The 21,789-nt window shown below is 41.9% G+C and overlaps 1 protein-coding gene across 1 annotated transcript in view; it reads right to left on the bottom strand.

Moving 5' to 3' along the window:
* pccb (propionyl-CoA carboxylase subunit beta) overlaps nt 1–21,789 on the bottom strand; it is an 83,273-nt gene that overhangs the window by 13,681 nt on the left and 47,803 nt on the right. The window contains exons 7-9 of the mRNA XM_070883372.1: nt 21,098–21,206; nt 17,450–17,570; nt 11,596–11,677 (exon numbers count right to left, since the gene is read on the bottom strand). Of these exons, the coding sequence (XP_070739473.1) occupies nt 11,596–11,677; nt 17,450–17,570; nt 21,098–21,206 (312 nt within the window). The remainder of the gene's footprint in view (nt 1–11,595; nt 11,678–17,449; nt 17,571–21,097; nt 21,207–21,789) is intronic.

Raw genomic sequence — 21,789 nt, 5'->3', positions numbered from 1 at the left:
TCTCATTATACCTACCAAAATAAATCACTTCACACTTCTCAGTTTTGAATTTCATCTGCCATGTGTCTGCCCATTTCACCGGTATGTCTATATCCTCCTGAAGTTTGTTACTATCCTTCTCACTGTTTACTACATTTCCGAGTCCCATGCCATCTGCAAACTTTAAAATTATGCCCACGTTATTAATATATTTCAAAAACAGCAGTGGTCCCAACCCTTGGGGGACATCAGTGCACACATCTCCAACATGAAAAACCGTTCACCACTAATCTGCTCTCTTTTGCCAATTTTGTATCCATGCTGCCACTGTCCCTTTAATCCCTTGGGCTTCATTTTCATTAGCAAGTCTATTATGTGGTACTTTACTAAGCACCTTTTGAAAGTCCATGTGCACATCAACTGCACTACCCTCATCAACCCTCTCAGTCGTCAAAGAACTCAATCAAGTTAGTCAAACAGGACTTGCCTTTAACAAATCCGTGTTATCTTTCATTTATTAACCTATATTTTTCCAAGTGCCAATTAATTTTGTCCCACATTGATCATCGAAATTTATGGCACAGAAGGAGAAGATTTCACCAATCATGTCTGTATCTCTAAAAAAAATTTTCGCCACTTTAGACTGACTGGCCTGTAGTTGCCGGGTTTATCCCTCTCCCATTTTTCTGAACGGGTGTATTTCAATCCTCTAGTCGTCTGGCACCACTCCCATACCCAAGGAGGATTGGAAGATAGTGGCCAGAGCCTCTGCAATTTCCACCTTTACTTCTCTCAGTAACCTAGGATGCATCTCATCCAGACCGGGTGACTTTCTGATTTGAGCACTGCCAACCTTTTAAGTATCTCCTCTATCCATTTTTATCCTATCCAATTTCTCTACTACACCCTCCTTTATGGTGACATGGGCAGCATTCTCTTTAGTGAAGACAGATGCAAAGTGCTCATTTAGTACTTCAGCTATGCCCTGTGCCTCCACAAGATCTCCTTTTTGGTCCATAAGTGGCCCCACCCTTCCTTTGATGACCGTTTTACTATTTATATGTTTATAAAAGACTTGGGTTGCCTTTTATGTTACCCACTAATCTATTCTCATACACGCTCTTTGCCCCTCTTATTTCCTTTTTCAGTTCTCCCTTGTACTTTTTGTATTCAGCTTAGTTCTCTACTGAATTATGAGCCTGTAATTTATCATAAACCTTTTTGTTTCATTTTAATCTTTATATCTTTATTCATCCAGGGAGCTCTAGCTTTGGATGCCTTTCCTTTCCTCCTTATGGGAATGTGTCTAGTCTGTATTCAAACTATCTCCTCTTTGAAGGCCTCCCAGCGCTCACTTATTGTTTGACCTGCCAATCTTTGATTCCGATCCACCTGCGCCAGATCCCTTTTCAACTCACTATTAGCCTTCCTCCAGTTGTGCATTTCCATATTTGAATTTTCCTCATCCTTTTCCATAACTACTCTAAACCCAACGGCCCGGATTTTGCTGTGAGTGGCGAAGGAATGGCTTTCACCGTTCACCTAGCATGTAGTCGGCCAGAGACTTTTCACAGGTTTGTCATTGGGAGACTTCTAGTAAACGGGAGTCTAATCCAGTGCAGCGCCCTCTACAGGAGATCTGAGAGCAGGAAAAACAGCAGGGAGGCTCTTCAACTAATCAGAATGAAGAATCCTCAGACATGCAGACTGCAAAGCAGGAAGTAAAATATAAATTACATTTAAATCCTTGTACAGGAAATGAAATGAAGATTCGGACATACAAATGGAATTATGGGAGACTCGGAAGAAAAATATATCCCAATGAGAAGGAAAGACCGTAACAGAAGGGATAACCATCCGTGGCTAACAAAGGAAATAAGGGATGGTATCAAATTGAAAACAAGGGCATACAATGGGGCCAAGATTAGTGGGAAGCCAGAGGATTGGTAAACTTTTAAAAGCCAGCAAAGAATGACATTTTTTTTTTAAAAGGGAAGATAAATTATGAAAGTAAACTAGCACGAAATATAAAAGAGTTTCTACAGGTAAATAAAAAGAAAAAGAGTGGCTAAAATAAATGTTGGTCCCGTCGAGGATGAGACTGGGGAATTAATAATGGAGAACAGGGAAATGGCAGAGATGTTGAACAAATATTTTGTATTGGTCTTCACCGTAGAAGACACTAAAAACATCCCAATTGTGGATAATCAAGGGGCTATAGGGAGGGAGGAACTTAATACAATCACTAATGAAGTCGTACTCGGTAAAATAGTGGGACTAAAGGTGGATAAATCCGCTGGACCTGATGGCTTACATCCTAGAGTCTTAAAAGTGGCTTCAAAGATAGTGGATGCATAAGTTGTAATTCCCTGGATTCTGGGGCGGTCCCAGCGGATTGGAAAACTGCAAATGTAACACTCCTATTTAAAAAAGGAGGCAGACAAAAAGCAGGAAACTATAAACCAGTTAGCATAACATCTGTCATTGGGAAAATGCTGGAGTCCATGATTTATCATAGGCAGTCCCTCGAAACGAGAATAACGGATGAGTTCACGGGTGTTTCAATAATATTCCGGATCCCGAACTTCATCCTGAAGGGTGAAAGACGCTTGTGCATGGATTTAAAAAAAAAAGTGTGGCGGCCGTTGCACCCCAACCGCCACACGGGCTTGACAGAACTAGGTCTTGCGCCAGTGGCAAGGATTAACCAAGATGGCTGGAGACCAGCTCTGCTGCATGGACCTAGTGCGCAATCGCAGTGTGGGCTAACCCATGCTGCCCCTGGGCCCCAATCACATCCCTCTACGAACTTTTGCCGCTCCTTCGCTCCGACCTCGCCGCTCCTGCTGTACCTGCCCACACTGCAATCAGCCGTCACCCTCCTGCAGCAGCATGCGCTGCTCCCTGCAGTGGCATGCCGCCGCACGCTGCTTCCTCTAATGGCCCCAGCCTGCTGATTATTAAGTCCATTATTAAGGAAGCATTAGGGGGACATTTGGAAAAGCATAATTCAATCAAGCTGAGCCAGCATGGTTTTATGTAAGGGAAATCATGTTTGACAAATTTGCTGGAGTTCTTTGAGGGTGGATATGTGAGGTTATCCACTTTGGTAGAAAAAAATAGAAAAGCAAATTATAATTTAAATGGAGAAAAATTGCAAAGTGCTGCAATACAGAGGGACCTAGGGGTCACGAAACACAAAAAGTTAGTATGCAGGTACAGCAAGTAATCAGGAAGGCAAATGGAATGTTGGCCTTTATTGCAAGGGGGATAGAGTATAGAAGCACAGAAATCTTGCTACAACTGTACAGGGTATTGGTGAGGCCACATCTGGAGTACTGCGTACAGTTTTGGTCTCTATATTTAAGGAAGGATATACTTGCATTGGAGACTGTTCAGAGAAGGTTCACTAGGTGGATTCCAGAGACAAGTTGGGCTAGACTTTCCACTAGGTGGCTAAGGCCCAAAAAATGGGCCACGTCCCAGCGATGTGGGACGTCTCAGCCGTGCTGATCGGCAGCACATCGCCCATTTTTATTTTTTGCGATTTTCCACTCTGCCTTACCCCGGCGATGTCAAATGGGCGATCTGATTTTTCGGCGATCTCACGATCGCCCAAAGAAACCAGAAATCAAACAGAAGCCATAGGGAAAAAAAAGCTTCCCTAGCAACGCTATTGTGCGCATGTGTGGGATTTTTTTTTGGTTGCGTTTTTGCCGCGTTTTGAGAGGTCAGGGGTCATCGCACATGCTCAGAAGCACAGGGAGGGTCAGAGAGCGCGGGAGAGAGAGAAGGAGAGAGGCTTGTGTGTTTCTTCTGTGGTTAGTAGTTATATTTGAAGGAAAAAATCTGAGAAATCTGATAGATCTTTTCATTTCATTTCTTAAAATGGCAAAGCAGGGAGAAAGTGAAAGGAGAAGGGCCAAAGCCTTTAGCGAGGAGGCCAACGAGGCCCTTGTAAATGTTCTAAGTACAAGGTGGGAGGACTTGACACTGGTTGGGCATGGGAAACCTTCACCCCGGGCATATCGGAGAATATGGATTGAGATTGCCAATGTAGTAACATCAGCATCAAATGAAGTGCAAACTCCAGACCAGTGCTGTAAGAGATGGAATAGCCTGCTGGCAGCAGCCAGACTTAAGTTGCATTTTATATTTAAAATCATGTATTATTTAAATGATAAATTTTAATTAGAATCTTCAATGACATTTCTTTATAATATAAAATCATTAAATTAGTAATTAATTTATGCATCCTAACACTAAGTTGAATCTTATAGTATGAAAAATTATTCATATGCAATACAATGTTAATTATTGAACATTTAAATCTGTCAGTCTTAAATGTTTGTTGTCAAGTCCATTAGCTTATGCCGTGCAATGTTATCTTATCATTTACAGAAGATGATATCTATCAACCGTGCGGAGCAAAGGAGGACGGGCAGGGGCTCCGCTACGGTACATGTGCTGAATCAATATGAGGAGCTTGTGGTGGCCTTGGAGGGGCCTGAAAGCCGTTCGGTCATGACCCGTGGTGTGGCCGAACCCACCCTTGAGTCTCGTGAGTAATGGGAACTGTGCACTCTGCAATGTGTCATACATTACTAAATACACACTCAAAATATCGTAGTTATGCATGTAATGTTATGCAATTATAATTCAATAATTTTGATGTACTCTTGATCTATGAATGAGGCCATATTAGCCCTGGTGAACCTTTGCAATACTTTTCAAAACCCCATATGCACAATGTTTTGGGTTATTGAAATAGTGATCTGTATTGTTATAAGTTGTTTTGAAATTTCATTCGTCTTTCTAAGGTCAAGTGTCCGTTGAAAAGACGGAAGAGGAGGAAGTTATTACTCAAGTTGAGCAGGAAGACGATGAGATTGTTTTTGGTGGGTGGGGAAGAAACAACCTGCAGCCATCTCTATTGAGATGGATGATGCACCGGATCCAAGTGGTGTGCAGGTGGTGACGCCAAGGCGCGTAATGTTGCAAACGCCGACCCCACGGAGGTCCGGTCAGCGGGGTGAACAATCGCCTACCATGGAGGGCCAGACTGAGAGCTGCTTATCCCTGTGCAAGGAGATGGTCGCGACCTTATCCAGGGTTTCGCGAGATTCTCTGCAACCTGGAGCGAGTTCTGCACGAACTTCTCCAACTGGTCTTCTGAGCAAGCACAGACTGCAAGGAAGACGTTGGAGGGAATTCGGCAGCAGACAGCTGCAACCAATGCCCTACGGCATGCGTTGTTGGCTGGACACGGCGCTGCACCCCAAGGTGTCGTGTCAGCTCGTAGCGAGACCCCTAGCACGCAAGTGAATAACACAGTTAGTACACAGTTCCTCCTGACTCGGAAGTGGAGCCTCAGGCTTGTGCTTCCACTCCGTCCCACACTGCACGACGTCTTGGCGTCGGTCTGCGTAGACCAAAACGGGCGGGTGGGGTACGAACACTGGGTGGGACAGGACCTGGAGGGAAACAGGACCACAGGTGGGAGTGTTTCCAAAAGTTTATTCGTTCAAAGTTCAATGTTCTTATTTTGTTAATTGGTTAACGTTTTGGGGATTTGAGGGAAGGGTGGGTTGGTGCGGGGGTTTAGGGGGAGGGTATAGTTAAAAAGTTTATTAAAAATTCATTTTTTTTATCTTTTAATAAAAAATCTTTAATTCAACAAATTTTGTGTCTTTGTTACATTAGTTATCAACTTTACAGTTGTTAATCCATATTTGTTCTTTTACTATACCAGTACTTTACTTAAACTTAAACTTTATTTAAACTGCATAAATTCTGATGATGGGCAAGTGCAGGCAAGACACCAAGACGCAAATGAAACTTTTGATTAACCCTAATTGTAAATCAACATTTGAATATCCACATTTAGTGAGTGGAACCCTTTTCTGTTACAAAAGACCTCTGCATTCTTTAAGGGTGCTTTGAGGACAATGTGCATACAGTCTATTGCTCCCTGCACCTTGGGGAAGTTTGCTATTCTTGAGAAACCCAAAGTCCTCTCGGTCTGTGCCTCTCTGGTCATTGTGAAGCTTATGAAGTCCCTCCACAAGCATAAAGAGCTTCAGTCACCTGTCAAATGCAGCAGTGTGTAGCGTGCTGAGAGATATGGCAGATGTCAACAGCTGAAGCCTGAAAAGATCCTGATGCGTAGAAGGCTAGGGCAGCAGTAACTTTCACCTCAACGGACAGTGCAGTTCTGATGGTGCTGGAAGGCTGCAGATCACCCTCGACGAGTTGACACATCTCATCGATGACCTCCTTCCAGAATCGCAGCCTCCTAAGACAAGCTTAGGTAAGATAGCTTTTCCTAGTATCTTCGTTGGCTATACGGTCTCCTCCTCTCGTCTTCGTCTCCATCTACATATTACTGTGCCAGCTCTTGGATTGATCTTTTCAGTAACCAGTGTGTGAGCAGTTGCAATTAAAGGCAGGGAAAGCATAGGCCCCATATCACTATTAATAATTACTTTCACTAATTTTAATAATCTCTCTACTCTATACTCTCATCACTGTACTCTGCATTCTCTACGCTGTATACCAATCAGTTTGATAGGCCCCAACAATATCAGTAAAAACTTGACTATGTAAAAGCTATTTATAAAATAATTTCAATATATAAATGGATAATACCTCTTTATATTCCCTGTTCCAATATTCTGAGTACAATTATCTCTAAATTAAATCTCTAAATAACTCACAACTAATCCTCCACCCTTCCTCCTACGTTCAAAATGGCGTCCTTAGTGCTCATTATCCTTCTCTTAGGCCCAGAAAAAGCAACCATTTCTCAGCACTCTTTTGGGCCTTGCATCGGCCCAGCGAAGTGCACGCTAGGTGCTGAAACTTGGGATGGGCCTTGTTTGGGCTATCGTTTCGGCGATCAAAGTAAAAACTGAGGCACCTGTGATGTTTTGGGCCTAGTTTCCACTTTTTGCTCAAAATGGGCAATAGAAATCCGTTTTGGGCCATAGAGGGGCGATGTGAAGTGGAAAGTCTAGCCCAAGGGGTTTGACTTATGAAGGAGGTTGAGTAGGTTGGGCCTATACACATTAGAGTTCAGAAGAATGAGAGGTGATCTTATCAAAACATATAAGATAATGAGGGGGCTCGACAAGGTGGATGCAGAGAGGATATTTCCACTCAGGGGAAACTAAAACTAGGGGACATCGTCTCAGAATAAGGGGCCGCCCATTTAAACCTGAGATGAGGAATTTCTTCTCTGAGGGTTGTAAATCTATAGAATTCTCTGCCCCAGAGAGCTGTGGAGGCTGGGTCATTGAATAAATTTAATGCTGAGATAGACAGATTTTTGAGTGATAAGGGAGTAAAGGGTTATGAGGAGCGGGCAGGGAAGTGGAGCTGAGTCCATAATCAGATCAGCCATGATCTTATTAAACGGCGGAACAGGCTCGAGGGGCCAGGTGGCCGACTCCTGCTCCTAGTTCTTATGTTGACATAAAAGAAAAACAAAAACTAAAAACAATCTTTTTATATAAATCTGCAGCATTACTTTTCTTCTGAGGGAATAAGATTTCACACTTTTAAAATTATTTTTTCAGGGCCAGGCAGTAATTATCACTTATTACGCTGTTAAAAACAGTTACTCCCGACTGCTCTAGCCAAAACATTTTTTGGCCATCTTTAGTACCAGACTAGTGGGTAATTATCCTTCGTTCATACCATTAGTGATATCTGTGCAGATTCCATCGGCGAAGACTACAACCACGCAGCCTGTGGAGGAGCAGGGTTTCACTGACAGCAATTTCCAAGTTTAACTGCACATGTGTGGAGGCCACAGGTTGCTGTCACTCTTACCCAGTAATAACGGTGAGCGCCAATTGCCTCGCCAATATTAGTACAGCAAAATCCGGGCCAATGATATGGTGATCACTGGTTCCCAAATGCCCTCCCATTGAAACATGCTCCACTTCATTCCCCATAACCAGATCCAGCACTGCTTCCTTCCTCATTGGGCTGGAAACATACACATCAAGGAAGTTCTCTTGTACATGTTTCAGGAATTCCTTCCCCTCTTTGCCCTTTACACTGTTATTTTTCCAGTCTATATTAAGATAATTAAAGCCCCTATTCTAAAGTTCTTGCATTTTTCGACAATTTGCATGGAAATTTGCTCCTCCTATCTCCTTCCCACTATTGGGTAGCCTTATACACGCAGCAGCATAGTAGCTCCTCTATTGTTTCTTAATTCTAACCAAATAGATCTGTCTTTAAACTCAAATACATCATTCCCTTCTGCTGTAATAGTATCTTTGATCAATACTGTCACCCACCACCTCATCTTTTTTCCTTCCCCATCTTTCCTGAATACATTGTTGCCAGGAATATTAAGTGCCCATTCGTCCCCTTGTTTGAGTCAATATATCATAATCCCATGTGGCTACTTGTGCCTGCAGCTACTAAGAGAGTCTCATTTACCATATTCTGCACTTACACACTAAGTTAAATCATGAGGTCAGGTTACAAAGACTCGGCTTGTATTCCCTTAAATAGAGAAGATTAAGGGGTGATTGAAGTGTTTAAGATGACGAAAGGATTTGATCGAGTAGATAGAAACTATTTCCTCTGGTGGGTGCATTTTGAACAAGGAGGCATAACCTTAAAATTAGAGCTAGGCCGTATAGGGGCGAGGTCAGGAAGCACTGCTTCATACAAAAGGTCGTGGAAATCCGTCCCCTAAAAAGCAGTTGAGCTTAATTGAAAATTTCAAAACCGAGGCAGATAGATTTTTGTTAGGCAAGGGTATTAAGTCTATAGAACCAAGGCGGCTAGATGGAGTTAAGATACAGATCAGCCGTGATCAAATTGAAAAGCAGAACAGGCTCGAGAGGCTGAATGGCCCATACACCAGCACCTGTTTTACAAAGTGCATCCTCTCGAAAACCAAGTTTGACAGTTTTCTGAAATAAGCTAATGTGAAGAAATGGTAGTGGCTGTGCACTTCCCTCTCTCTCGGTTTGAAGTGTTTCTGGCAATGTGTCCAATCACATCAACAAACAGCCCTGCACGCTGCTTTCAGTGTAGATTCTGTGGGCCCAAATTTGGCCCACCCGTTTTTTCGGCACACTCAGCGGAGATGCGCCGACTTCCTCGGGTGAAAATGGCACCGAAAAGATCTCTCTGGATTCTGGCCACTCTGTAGCCCCTACCATGGCTTGGCACGTAGTTGTCAGTCCATTAGGGAGCGGAGCTAGGGCCCTATGCGAAAAACAGTGCTGGCAGCTCAACGCATGTGCACTGGAGGTTTCGAGCATGCGCAGTAGCCCCTGCCCCCAGCCGTGCTGCAGCGTGGGACCCGATGTGTCCCGCCCCATCCCAGGCCGAGTGGCCTCCCAACGCGCGCCGGGAGGGTCGAGTCGGAGGGTCGGGTCGAGTCGGAGGGAGGGAGAGTCGGGTCGAGTCGGAGGGAGGGAGAGTCGGGTCGAGTCGGAGGGAGGGAGAGTCGGGTCGAGTCGGAGGGAGGGAGAGTCGGGTCGAGTCGGAGGGAGGGACAGTCGGGTCGAGTCGGAGGGAGGGACAGTCGGGTCGAGTCGGAGGGAGGGACAAGTCGGAGGGAGGGAGGGAGGGAGGGAGGGTCGAGTCGAGAGGGAGAGTCGGAGGCGGCCTTCTGACTTCCCGACCGAGTTAAGAAGGTAGGACTTAAGTTTTATTTTTTATTGATGGTTTTTATGCTTCTTGAATGTTGTTGTGAAGGTGTTTAGTGCTTTGCAAGGTCCCCGCCGCTTCCCTTCCCTCCCCCCCGAGGAACTGAGCAGCTCCTGGGCAATTTTGGGCCCATAGAGACATAGAAAATAGGTGCAGGAGCAGGCCATTCGGCCCCTCGAGCCTGCACCACCATTCAATATGATCATGACTGATCATGCAGCTTCAGTACCCCATTCCTGCCTTTTCTCCATAACCCCTGATCCTTTTAGCCGTAAGGGCCATATCTAACTCCCTTTTGAATATATCCAACAAACTGGACTCAACTTTCTGTGGTAGAGAATTCCATAGGTTCACAATTCTCTGGGTGAAAAAGTTTCTCTTCATCTCGGTTCTATATGGCTTACCCCTTATCCTTAAGACTGCGACCCCTGGTTCTGGACTTCCCCAACATCGGGAACATTCTCCCTGCATCTAACCTGTCCAATCCCGTCAGAATTTTATAAGCTTCTATGAGATACCCTCTCATTCTTCTAAATTCCAGTGAATATAAGTCTAGTCGATCCAGTCTTTCTTCATATGTCAGTCCTGCTATCCCGGGAATCAGTCTGGTAAACCTTTGTTACACTCCCTTAACAGCAAAAATGTACTTACTCAGATTGGGAGACCAAAACTGCACACAATGCTCAAGGTGTGGTCTCACCAAGGCCCTGTATAACTGCAGCATAACCTCCCTGCTCCTATACTCAAATCCTCTCGCTATGAATGCCAACATGCCATTTGTTTTCCTAAATGCCTACTTTCAATGACTAATGTACCAGGATTAACCAGGTCTTGTTGCACCTCCCCTTTTACTAATCTGTCACCATTCAGATAATCTGCCTTCCTGTTTTTGCCACCAAAGTGGATAACCCCACACTTATCCACATTATACTGCATCTGCCATGCATTTGCCCACTCATCTAACCTGTCCAAATCACCCTGCACTCTCTTGGCATCCTCCTCACAGCTCACACCACCACCCAGCTTAGTGTCCTCTGCAAACTTGGAGATATTATATTCAATTCCTTCGTCTAAATCATTAATATATATTGTAAATAGCTGGGGTCCCAGAACTGAACCTTGTGGTACTCCACTCGTCACAGCCTGCCATTCTGAAAAGGACCCGTTTATTCCCACTCTTTGCCTCCTGTCTGCCAACCAGTTCTCTATCCACGTCAATACATTACCCCCAATACCATGTGCCTTAATTTTGCACACCAATCTCTTGTGTGGGACCTTGTCAAAAGCCTTTTGAAAGTCCAAATACACCACATCCACTGATTCTCCCTTATCCACTCTACTAGTTACATCCTCAAAAAATTCTAGAAAATTTGTCAAGAATGATTTCCCTTTCATAAATCCATGCTGACTTGGACCAATCCTGTCACTGCTTTCCAAATGCGCTGCTATTACATCTTTAATAACTGATTTCAGCATTTTCCCCACTACTGATGACAGGCTAACGGGTCTATAATTCCGTTTTCTCTCTCCATCCTTTTTTTAAAAAGTGGGGTTACATTAGCTACCCTCCAATCCATAGGAACTGATCCAGGTCCATGGAAAATGACCACCAATGCATCTACTATTTCTAGGGCCACTTCCTTAAGTACTCTGGGATGCAGACTATCAGGCCCTGGGGATTTATCAGCCTTCAATCCCATCAATTTTCCTAACACCATTTCCTGACTAATAAGGATTTCCCTCAGTTCCTCCTTCTCGCTAGACCCTCGGTCCCCTAGTATTTTCGGGAGGTTATTTGTGTCTTCCTTAGTGAAGACAGAACCAAAGTAGTTGTTCAAATGGTCTGCCATCTCCTTGTTCCCCATTATGAATTCCCCTGATTCTGACTGCATAGTCAGGGAAATATCAAGAAATTAAAACCATACATCTCCTTACCGCATTGATAATATCCAACATATCATACGCTTTTGTGGATTCCAGAGGAACCATTGTATCCAGGCTCGGCACCAACCGGTCACTTTATAAACAGAAAAAGGACAAAAGTTGAATTTTACTTTTTTTATAATTTGTCAATCATTTGTGTAGACAGTGAAATGTTAATTATTCATTCTCCGTTTATCCACCACAATTTTCACAGGACAAAGTCTTGTATTAGGGTTTTTCTCATTGCACAGCGTGCCAACAGCAATCTTGTCCTCGAGTCAGAGGTTTATATAGAAGGCCATTCAATCATGGCTGTACCGGCTCTTTGCTACAGCAATCTAAAACTAATCACCCCCTCACACCCACCGTCCCAGTATCTTGGTCTGTCAAATATTTTTCCAATTTTCCCTCAAAAGTTGCAATGATCTCTGACTGAACCACTCCGTGGCAAGTATTTCATGCTCCAACAATACTGTAAATAAAACTTCTAACCCCCCTCCCCGCAACCCCCCCTCAATCTCTTAGGGGTCATTTTGAATTAATGACCCTCCTGCCACCCTAACCAGAGAAATTATGTTTCCCCATTCACTATTATAATCCTTTATAGCCACCTAAAAACTCATGCTAAGTCTTCCTTGATTCCGAGGGACTGCCTATGATGATGATGATAATCCTTTATAATTTTTTTTAAAACTCCGCTCAATTTTCTCATTGACTTCTCTGTTCCAATAGAAATAGTTCCAGTATCTCTTTTCATAGTGTACCACCCTGCTGGATCTACACTGTACACTCTATTCGCCTGTAATCAGCTTTAATCACTTTTCTACAAGGGGCAGCCAAAACTGCACACAGTACTCTAACTGGCCTAACCGATGGTTTGTATAAATTTGCCATTACTTCTTCACTCTTGGACTCGATGTGAATCCCAAAATGTTGTTGGTCTTTTTTTAATAAATAGCTTTATCTATCTACACTTCCACTTTCAGAAAATTATGTACTTTAACCCCAGGTCTCGCTGTAAAGTGGGTTTCCATTGTCGAATCCCAATCCTCGTTTTTCCCTCAGGCTTATCTACATTAAATTGCATCGTCCACCTGTTTGCCCATTCTACTAACCTGTCCACGTCTTTCAGCGTTCTTGCTGTTTTCCAAATCTCCTATTTTTGTGTTGGCAGCAGATTTCAAGATTGTGTTATCTATACCAAAGTCCAAATGATCTATATATACGAAGAACAAACGTGGACCCAGTATTTATTCCTGAGGTACAGCACTTCCAACCCTTCTCCAATCCGACCAACACCGTAACGCTTTTCCTTTCTGTTAACCAACTTTCTAACCATGCTGATAGATTTCCTATTACACCATGCGTCTGAATTTTTCTAACAGGCTTTTTAACACACACCTTATCGAATGCCTTCTAAACATCCATTTTAACCTTTATCTATCCGATTGGTAATTTCTTTTTTTTTTAAAGTGTCAACACAACTTTTAACAAATCCATGCTGGCTGTTCTTGATTGGCCCATGCATTTTTATATTGAATTATGGATTCTAAGAGTTTGCCTTCAACAACAATTTTTATAAAAACAAATTCAGATCTTTAAAAAGTGGTCAGGGAAAGCTCAAGATAATGATTTTTGCTAATTCGTTCTTCATTTGTTTCATCAAGACATTCAATGTTCCCCTCCAAAATTGAACTACATATTAGATTCAACTAGAAAAGGGAAAGATCGGATTTGACACTGATGATGCTACATTTCTCACTTCATTCAAAAACAAGAGAAGCACCGCAACTTAGGAAGCACAGTAAAAGCAAACAGTGGTTCAATTATCACCCTGAACAAGCATTGTTGGATTAGGATTTAGAATGATTCTAGACCGTATCACATTTAGTGGAGACAATATATATTTGTTATATACACAAAAAAATATTTAAAAGAAAACACTTCAAAAAAAAAATTTTTACCACCTTACTTGCTTCATTGACACTTTAGTACCACAACATATTTACCAAATGGGAATAAAGTAGGTAATGGGCTTTGCATATATTTTTTACGGCAACTGTCACTCGATGTCTTTCAAAAGGGATCTACCAGATCAGGTTAAATCACATGCACAGTCAGAGCATTAACCTGTTCTAAAGGTTTTCCATTTCTCAAACTCGTTCTGGTTACAGGTTTTAAACAGCATAGCTGGTTGTGCCAGAATTCCAACAAGATTTGAAAACGAATGTATTTGTAAAGCTGAACAAATTACTCCTGAAGTTTACTGTCAGCATTACATTTTAAGGAGGGAATACTGTAATTGGGGAGAAATCACAGTATCTTGGTGACAAATTGAAATTTGTAAGCCTTACACATGGAAATACAGGTTCAAGAGTTTCTCCAAAACCATTTCACTGCCTGTATAAAAATGAGAGCTGTTACAACTAGCAAATGACCAGTCAAAATATGTATTCCTTTTATGTGAATAATTATTTTGCATCTATAGAACATCGAGGTTACAAAATCTTGTTTGTTTTTCATATGGAATGTTAAAAAGGATTCTCTACACAAATTCCAGCTACAACCTTTCAACAGTGTATAACTCAATATGGCCACGAGATGGCATCCTTTCCCTTTCAACTGGTGGGGAAGCACCACACCATCACATACCAGGGATATATTTTCCGCAGCAGCCACTAGAGGGCAACCTTTCACCATGGACCAGTCAGTTTCTAAAAAAAATACTCAAGTGCAGGACTTCTAACATGTTAACGTGAGTAAACATCAAGCGAAATCAGAGACAGTTAGGCACAGACCCACAGTGTTATACAAAATTTACTGGAATCATATAATTAATGAGTTACATAGAGCAGGACTAGACCATTCAACCCTTCGAGCCTGTTCTGCCATTTGGTTAGATCACAGGCAATCTGTGTCTCAATTCCATTTACCTGCCTTTCCTCCATATCCCTTACCTAACAAAAATCTATTGAGATTAGTCTTGAAAATTTCAACTGATCTGGTCATGTGGCGCAGTCCCTTATTATGATGAAGATCCAATCAGTGCTCGGATGTGTATTTATAAGTAACAAGAGATTTTAGTGGTAGAAACATAAAAAATAGGTGTACGAGTAGGCCATTCGGCCCTTCGAGCCTGCACCGCCATTCACTGAGTTCATGGCTGAACATGCAACTTCAGTACCCCATTCCTGCTTTCTCGCCATACCCCTTGATCCCCCTAGTAGTAAGGACTACATCGAACTTCTTTTTGAATATATTTAGTAAATTGGCCTCAACAACTTTCTGTGGCAGAGAATTCCACAGGTTCACCACTCTCTGGGTGAAGAAGTTTCTCCTCATCTCGGTCCTAAATGGCTTACCCTTTATCCTTAGACTGTGACCCCTGGTTCTGAACATTCTTCCTGCATCTAACCTGTCTAAACCCATCAGAATTTTAAACGTTTCTATGAGATCCCCTCTCATTCTTCTGAACTCCAGTGAATACAAGCCCAGTTGATCCAGTCTTTCTTGATAGGTCAGTCCCGCCATCCCAGGAATCAGTCTGGTGAACCTTCGCTGCACTCCCTCAATAGCAAGAATGTCCTTCCTCAAGTTAGGAGACCAAAACTGTACACAATACTCCAGGTGTGACCTCACCAATGCCCTGTACAACTGTAGTAACACCTCCCTGCCCCTGTACTCAAATCCCCTTGCTATGAAGGCCAACATGCCTTTTGCTTTCTTAACCGCCTGCTGTACCTGCATGCCAACCTTCAATGACTGATGTACCATGACACCCAGGTCTCGTTGCACCTCCCCTTTTCCTAATCTGTCACCGTTCAGATAATAGTCTGTGTCTCTGTTTTTGCCACCAAAGTGGATAACCTCACATTTATCCACATTATACTTCATCTGCCATGCATTTGCCCACTCACCTAACCTATCCAAGTCACTCTGCAGCCTCACAGCATCCTCCTCGCAGCTCACACTGCCACCCAACTTAGTGTCAATCGCAAATTTGGAGATACTACATTTAATCCCCTCGTCTAAATCATTAATGTATAATGTAAACAGCTGGGGCCCCAGAACAGAACCTTGTGGTACCCCACTAGTCACTGCCTGCCATTCTGAAAAGTACCCATTTACTCCTACTCTTTGCTTCCTGTCTGCCAACCAGTTCTCAATCCACGTCAGCACACTACCCCTAATCCCATGTGCTTTTACTTTGCACATTAATCCCTTGTGTGGGACCTTGTCGAAAGCCTTCTGAAAGTCCAAATATACCACATCAACTGGTGCTCCCTTGTCCACTCTACTGGAAACATCCTCAAAAAATTCCAGAAGATTTGTCAAGCATGATTTTCCTTTCAGAAATCCATGCTGTTTTGGACCTATCATGTCACCTCTTTCCAAATGCGCTGCTCTGACATCCTTAATAATTGATTCCATCATTTTACCCGCTACCGATGTCAGGCTGACCGGTCTATAATTCCGTTTTCTCTCTCCCTCCTCTTTTTAAAAAGTGGGGTTACTTTGGCTACCCTCCACTCCATAGGAACTGATCCAGAGTCTATGGAATGTTGGAAAATGACTTTCAATGCATCCGCTATTTCCAAGGCCACCTCCTTAAGTACTCTGGGATGAAGTACATCAGGCCCTGGGGATTTATCGGCCTTCAATCCCATCAATTTCCCCAACACAATTTCCCAACTAATAAGGATTTCCCTCAGTTCCTCCTTCTTACTGGACCCTCTGACCCCTTTTATATCCGGAAGGTTGTTTGTGTCCTCCTCAGTGAATGCCGAACCAAAGTACTTGTTCAATTGGTCAGCCATTTCTTTGTTCCCCGTTATGACTTCCCCTGATTCTGACTGCAGAGGACCTACGTTTGTCTTTACTAACCTTTTTCTCTTTACATATCTATAGAAACTTTTGCAGTCCGTCTTAATGTTCCCTGCAAGCTTCCTCTCATACTCTATTTTCCCTGCCCTAATCAAACTCTTTGTCCTCCTCTGCTGAGTTCTAAATTTCTCCCAGTCCCCGGGTTCACTGCTATTTCTGGCCAATTTGTATGCCACTTCCTTGGCTTTGGTGACTGAATAGGTAAGAGATAGTAGAATTGCTGTGCTATTAGTGACCTCTGCAGCCAGCCTCCCCGACTCAACATTTTTATTTTCCATATCTCACTTGAAATCTATTTTCTCTTTGGTCAGTCACATAGTTTACATCCTGGACAAAAACCTACACTAATGGCATTCCATGCCACATTAATGTGCTGAGGCCGGCCACCACAATGCTGCTTCCATTCTAATTTCACTGTGTGCATCATCTCATGGAGCTCTGAACATTGGTAAACAATATTAATATAGTGGCAAATCTCCCTATGGTGTTGCTCTCAGAGGAGTTGGATGATATGCTATTTTATTTTATAAAGGGCATAAGCATTATACCATGTAATGAACTATTCTGTTGCTAAAGGCCAATTGCTGTTTATATCTGAAACAAGTGTGGCATCTGGAAGGTGCAAAACCTTTATATATACTGTATATGCAAAGTAGTTAATAGAGGCGATATATGCAAATTGTATGGGCCGTGTGGAAGGAACCACTTGGAAGGTCTGTCAAAGGAAGGATATTTCTGCTCCGTGACAGCACAGCAGATCAAAGCTATAGTGTAAGGTTTAGTATAACTTGTATTCAGTGAGGGGCATTTTGTAGAGTCGCCATCAGAAAATGAGCCATAATCAATATTCAGGACATCAGAGAATTATGTGGAGAATTGTTGTAATTAAAATGCTGGGAAATCAGTTTGAGAAACCAATATAATGTGCTAAATCTTATACTGGAGCATAGGGTATCTTGTGAAGCTTGAATCGTTTACTTACCCTGGATCCTGACATTCCCTGATAGGAGCTGGGTCTTTGTTATTCAGCGGTATGTAATTAAAGAAGTCTCTCAGGTTCAATAAGGCATCAATATCATTTTCAAAAGCCTTGTGTGCAACACCTGCAGCATAAACACACCTCAACATTATTAAGAATCCAGTATCTTCAAACTAAAGAATTAGTAATGATGACTACAAAGTTGAATTAAATAGTTACAGGAATTAAATCATATAATATGGTTTTTGTGATACTTCATACAGGTTATTACTGTACCATCAAGATATTCTAGCACAGATACAATAATGCCAGAGTTTGTAATTGAACATTTCATCTATTACTGACCAACCTAACCAGTTACATCAAACCAGGACAAAATTGATGCTGCATCAATCCCACTGATTCTTTAGGAATCACCATCTGTTAATTTTGAGGCGCACATTATGTGGATGTGTGTTTTACATTGTTTCTCAATTACAGAAAGAGCTATGATCAGCATGTGTGATGGTTCACAGAATGCTTCATCAGTTCAATGAATCAGGTCAGTGTACCTTTCGGCTCTGAAATTGTTGAGCTCAGTGTTGAGTCTGGAAGGATGCTGCCCAACCTGGTGAGTATTTCCAGCACTATTTTTTTTAAATAACTGATAAGAACTGCTTTTACTATTAATGAAATAATCTAAATCTTGCCATTCTTTTTTGGCAATGATTATAACACAGGGTAATTAAACCCAGTTTGGATATATCATACAGAACTATGAAAGTACAGCTATTTTCATTTTTAATGCCTGTAATTTTTCCAGTCTCACACTCTATTTTATTTGAAAGAAAAACCTAAGTAAAAAATTATACACCTCCATCCCGAACAGTTTTCTCCCCTGCTTTAGACCAGTGTTGTTTGATACATTAGCCACTGGCTAAGTGGGAGTCCAAATTACATTTTTGATTAGTAAATAGATTGATTATGTACAGAGTCAAATATGACAAACAATAACATTTTCATAGATTAAAAGTAGGGAATTCCCAGGAAGCCAAAGCCATGGAACATGCACAATTATAGGTATGAAAAGAGGATGGTGGACAATTGTGGTAGCCATGGGAAAAGCCTTTTTCACTATGATAGGAGTCAAAGGGACAAAGACTATTAGGCCATTGAAAGATTAGCATCTGCTTCGAAAGAATTCAGGTATGGCAGAGATACTAAACGAGCACTTTGCATCAGTCTCTCAACTGACAGCAATAAATTATGCTATTAACAGTACAACTGTAATAATATAGATGATACTGTTCTGATCAAATAAGGAACATTAAAATAGATCAGATTGCCAGCCCAGATAATATCCACCCAAGGGTCCTTAAAAAAAAAAACAAACATGTGCTATGCAAACCTCTTGCCCCTATCTTTAATAGCTCGGAGTTGGGGACTATTCTCTGACTGCAAGGATGTGATTATAGTTCACATTTTTCTGGGCAATAAGGCAGTGCCAGGTAACTATAAGCCCATTAGTTTGACTTCAGTAATACAAAAGACGCTCGAAGGCATCATTAGAAATACCCTACATGACCACTTAGATAGAGGGCGTCAACATGGTTTCTGCAAAAGTAGGTGATTTACTAATTTTATCAAATTGTTTGCAGAAGTTACTAAGTTAATGGATATAGGTAACCTCACTCATCGTCTACCTGGACCTTCAGAAAGCTTCTGATTAGGTACCTCACAAGAGGCTACTCTACACGATTGAATGGTATGGAATTAGTAGTAATCTACTACGATATATTAAGAATTGGCTGAATGCCCGCAGGCAAAAAGCTGTCAATGGATTTGGATCTGCTTGCAGAGCGGTTACCAGTGGTGTCCCGCAGTAATCAACGTTATGATCTTTGCTCTTTACTATCTTCATTGATGACCTAAATTTAGTCGTTGGGGGAAATAATCCACAAGTTTGCAGATAATACAAAACTATGTTTGACTGTAGAGGAAGCTAAACTACTGCAAGCAGATCTCAAGGTGTTGGGGAAAAGGACCCATGTTTGCCAAATGATGTTTATCTTCGGAAAGTGTAGTGTTATGCATTTGGGCAGGTCTAATGCTAAATATACATACACCCTGCAGGAGCAGAACTGAAGCCAATGGTGAAAGATGAGGTTTTGGGTGTTATAGTGCTTCACTCTCTAAAGGTTCATGACCACTGCTGAAAAGTTATACCTCAATCAGCGTACTAGACTGCATTCAGAGGTCACGACAAAATAAAACATACTATTTTGTCCTTGTACAAGACCTTGCTTAGGCCTTATTTAGAATTGTGTATCCAGTTTTGGTCCCTTCAAATGGTAGGGGATACTGAGACTTTGGAAAAGGTATAGACGAGCACTGCAGAATTGAGTCCTAGTTTAAAACACCTAAGTTACCCAGAAAGGCTGAAAGGGCTGGTTCTCTATACTTTAAAGTGTAGGCTCGGGCAATTTGATCGAGATTTGTAAAATAATGAAGGGACTAGATTGTGTTTATGTGGACAAATTATTTCAACTGGATAGGTAAAGGAGAACCAGAAATCATGCTTCCATGTTCCGCAAGGGCAGGACTAGGTTGGATATTAATCGAATCATCTTTTCCCAGAGAATAGTAGACCTGTGGAACAGATTGCCGGCTTATGCGCTGATTCATTGTATATATTCACAAGAGCTAAATATGTTTCTGGCTGGGGCAGAGATCACAAAGAGGTAGGGACCTTGTAACACAAGTCAGGGTTAAATGTGGGGTCTCGGATTAATTTTGATCTCCCAGAAGTCAGAGAGGAATTTTCCAGATTTGTTCCCCATAGATATTTTCACCTGTTTTTTCACCTCTCTCAAGAGATTACATGGCTCCGGGTGGATTGGGCTGGCTGTATTGTGATGCACAAGGCATCATGACTGTATGGGACAGGCTAGATGGACCAGCTGGTCTTTTCCAATCTGACATGTTTGTGAATAAAAAAATGAATAGACACAGTCGTTGAGCATGTGATCATGTTGGAGACCCCTACAAATGCTGACACACTCCTGTAGTCACTCATCATAAGGTCCAAACGACAATAGCAGCTACTCAAGGGAAAACTGTGCTATTATTATAGAAAAAAAGTGACTAGTTTGCAGTAACATGCTTGTAAGACAACAAATATCGAAATCTGACATCCTTATGATTCTCCTCGTGGATGCCTAAAATCAGAAAGCCCCAGTTTGAAAACCTATTGCAATCAGCAGTAGCTGAATGCCCCACCCACTAAAATCCAGTGACAAAGGCTAATTATAACAATACCACCACCATCCTCCTGAGATTGCAGGACCTTTGTGATTTGTATGATTCAATACCATATCATATGGTCTATTTATTCACTGGGCAAATTGTATCAAAATCAAAACCAGATTCTAAATCCAGCTGAAATAAAATCAAATAGTTTCTTCATGTATGATTTTACTTCTATAGAGGCACTGTACCCGGCAACATGGCAGCGGATGTGACAACCCCAACACCCGAGTGAAATAAATGATAACCAAGAATTCAGCATATTTCAGATCCAAAATATAGATCACCCAGTGTCAGGTTGACACTTTACAGAGAACACTATACACCCGGTAAAAATATTTCCTTTGTAAATGAATGGCATCTAACCTGAGATTGCAGTGTGCGTCTTAGCACCACCGAGATCTTCCTGAGTCACATCCTCATTTGTAACAGATTTCACCACATCAGGGCCGGTGATGAACAAGTAAGAGGTATCCTGCAACATGAAACCACAACACATTATTAGCAACTCTGATAAAGGGAAAAGTAGCATGAATATACCGACAGTTTTTAAAAACAGAGGCAAGGGGTAACAGCACCTTCTTCTCACACAGTATTATCAAACGTTTTACTTTCTGCTCAAAAAAGCACTTCTGATTTGGCAACACAAAACAATCTTGGAGGGTAGACTCAAACTGTAAACTAATAACTCAGCACCACCAGACCGTAAATGCAGCAAACCCATATTAACATTTATGTGGAAATCAGCATTCTAAGAGGATTCTGGAGTCTAAATATAAAAAGCTGGGAGAAGCATTTCACTAATGCAAGTCGGTAGAGGCAGGAATAACCCCAGATCCTGCTTTTGCTCTCGATCAAATACTATGGCAATTGTTGAAAGGGGATTGCAAGTTTTTCTGCATCTTCACAAAACATTGCTGGTCCTTGTATCTCTTTGCTTCATCTGCTATTTAAACTAGATTCTTGTTGGATTAATTAAATTATGCAAACATAGGAAAACCAGTACTTTACCCAAGATTTTTTTGTATCTGTTGAAACCGTTCAAGATCGATTTATAA

Source organism: Pristiophorus japonicus, chromosome 6 (assembly GCF_044704955.1).
Source record: "Pristiophorus japonicus isolate sPriJap1 chromosome 6, sPriJap1.hap1, whole genome shotgun sequence".
NCBI lineage: Eukaryota > Metazoa > Chordata > Chondrichthyes > Pristiophoridae > Pristiophorus > Pristiophorus japonicus.
The sequence above is the reverse complement of the archived record's forward strand: the minus strand, read 5'-3'. Positions and strand labels throughout refer to the sequence as shown.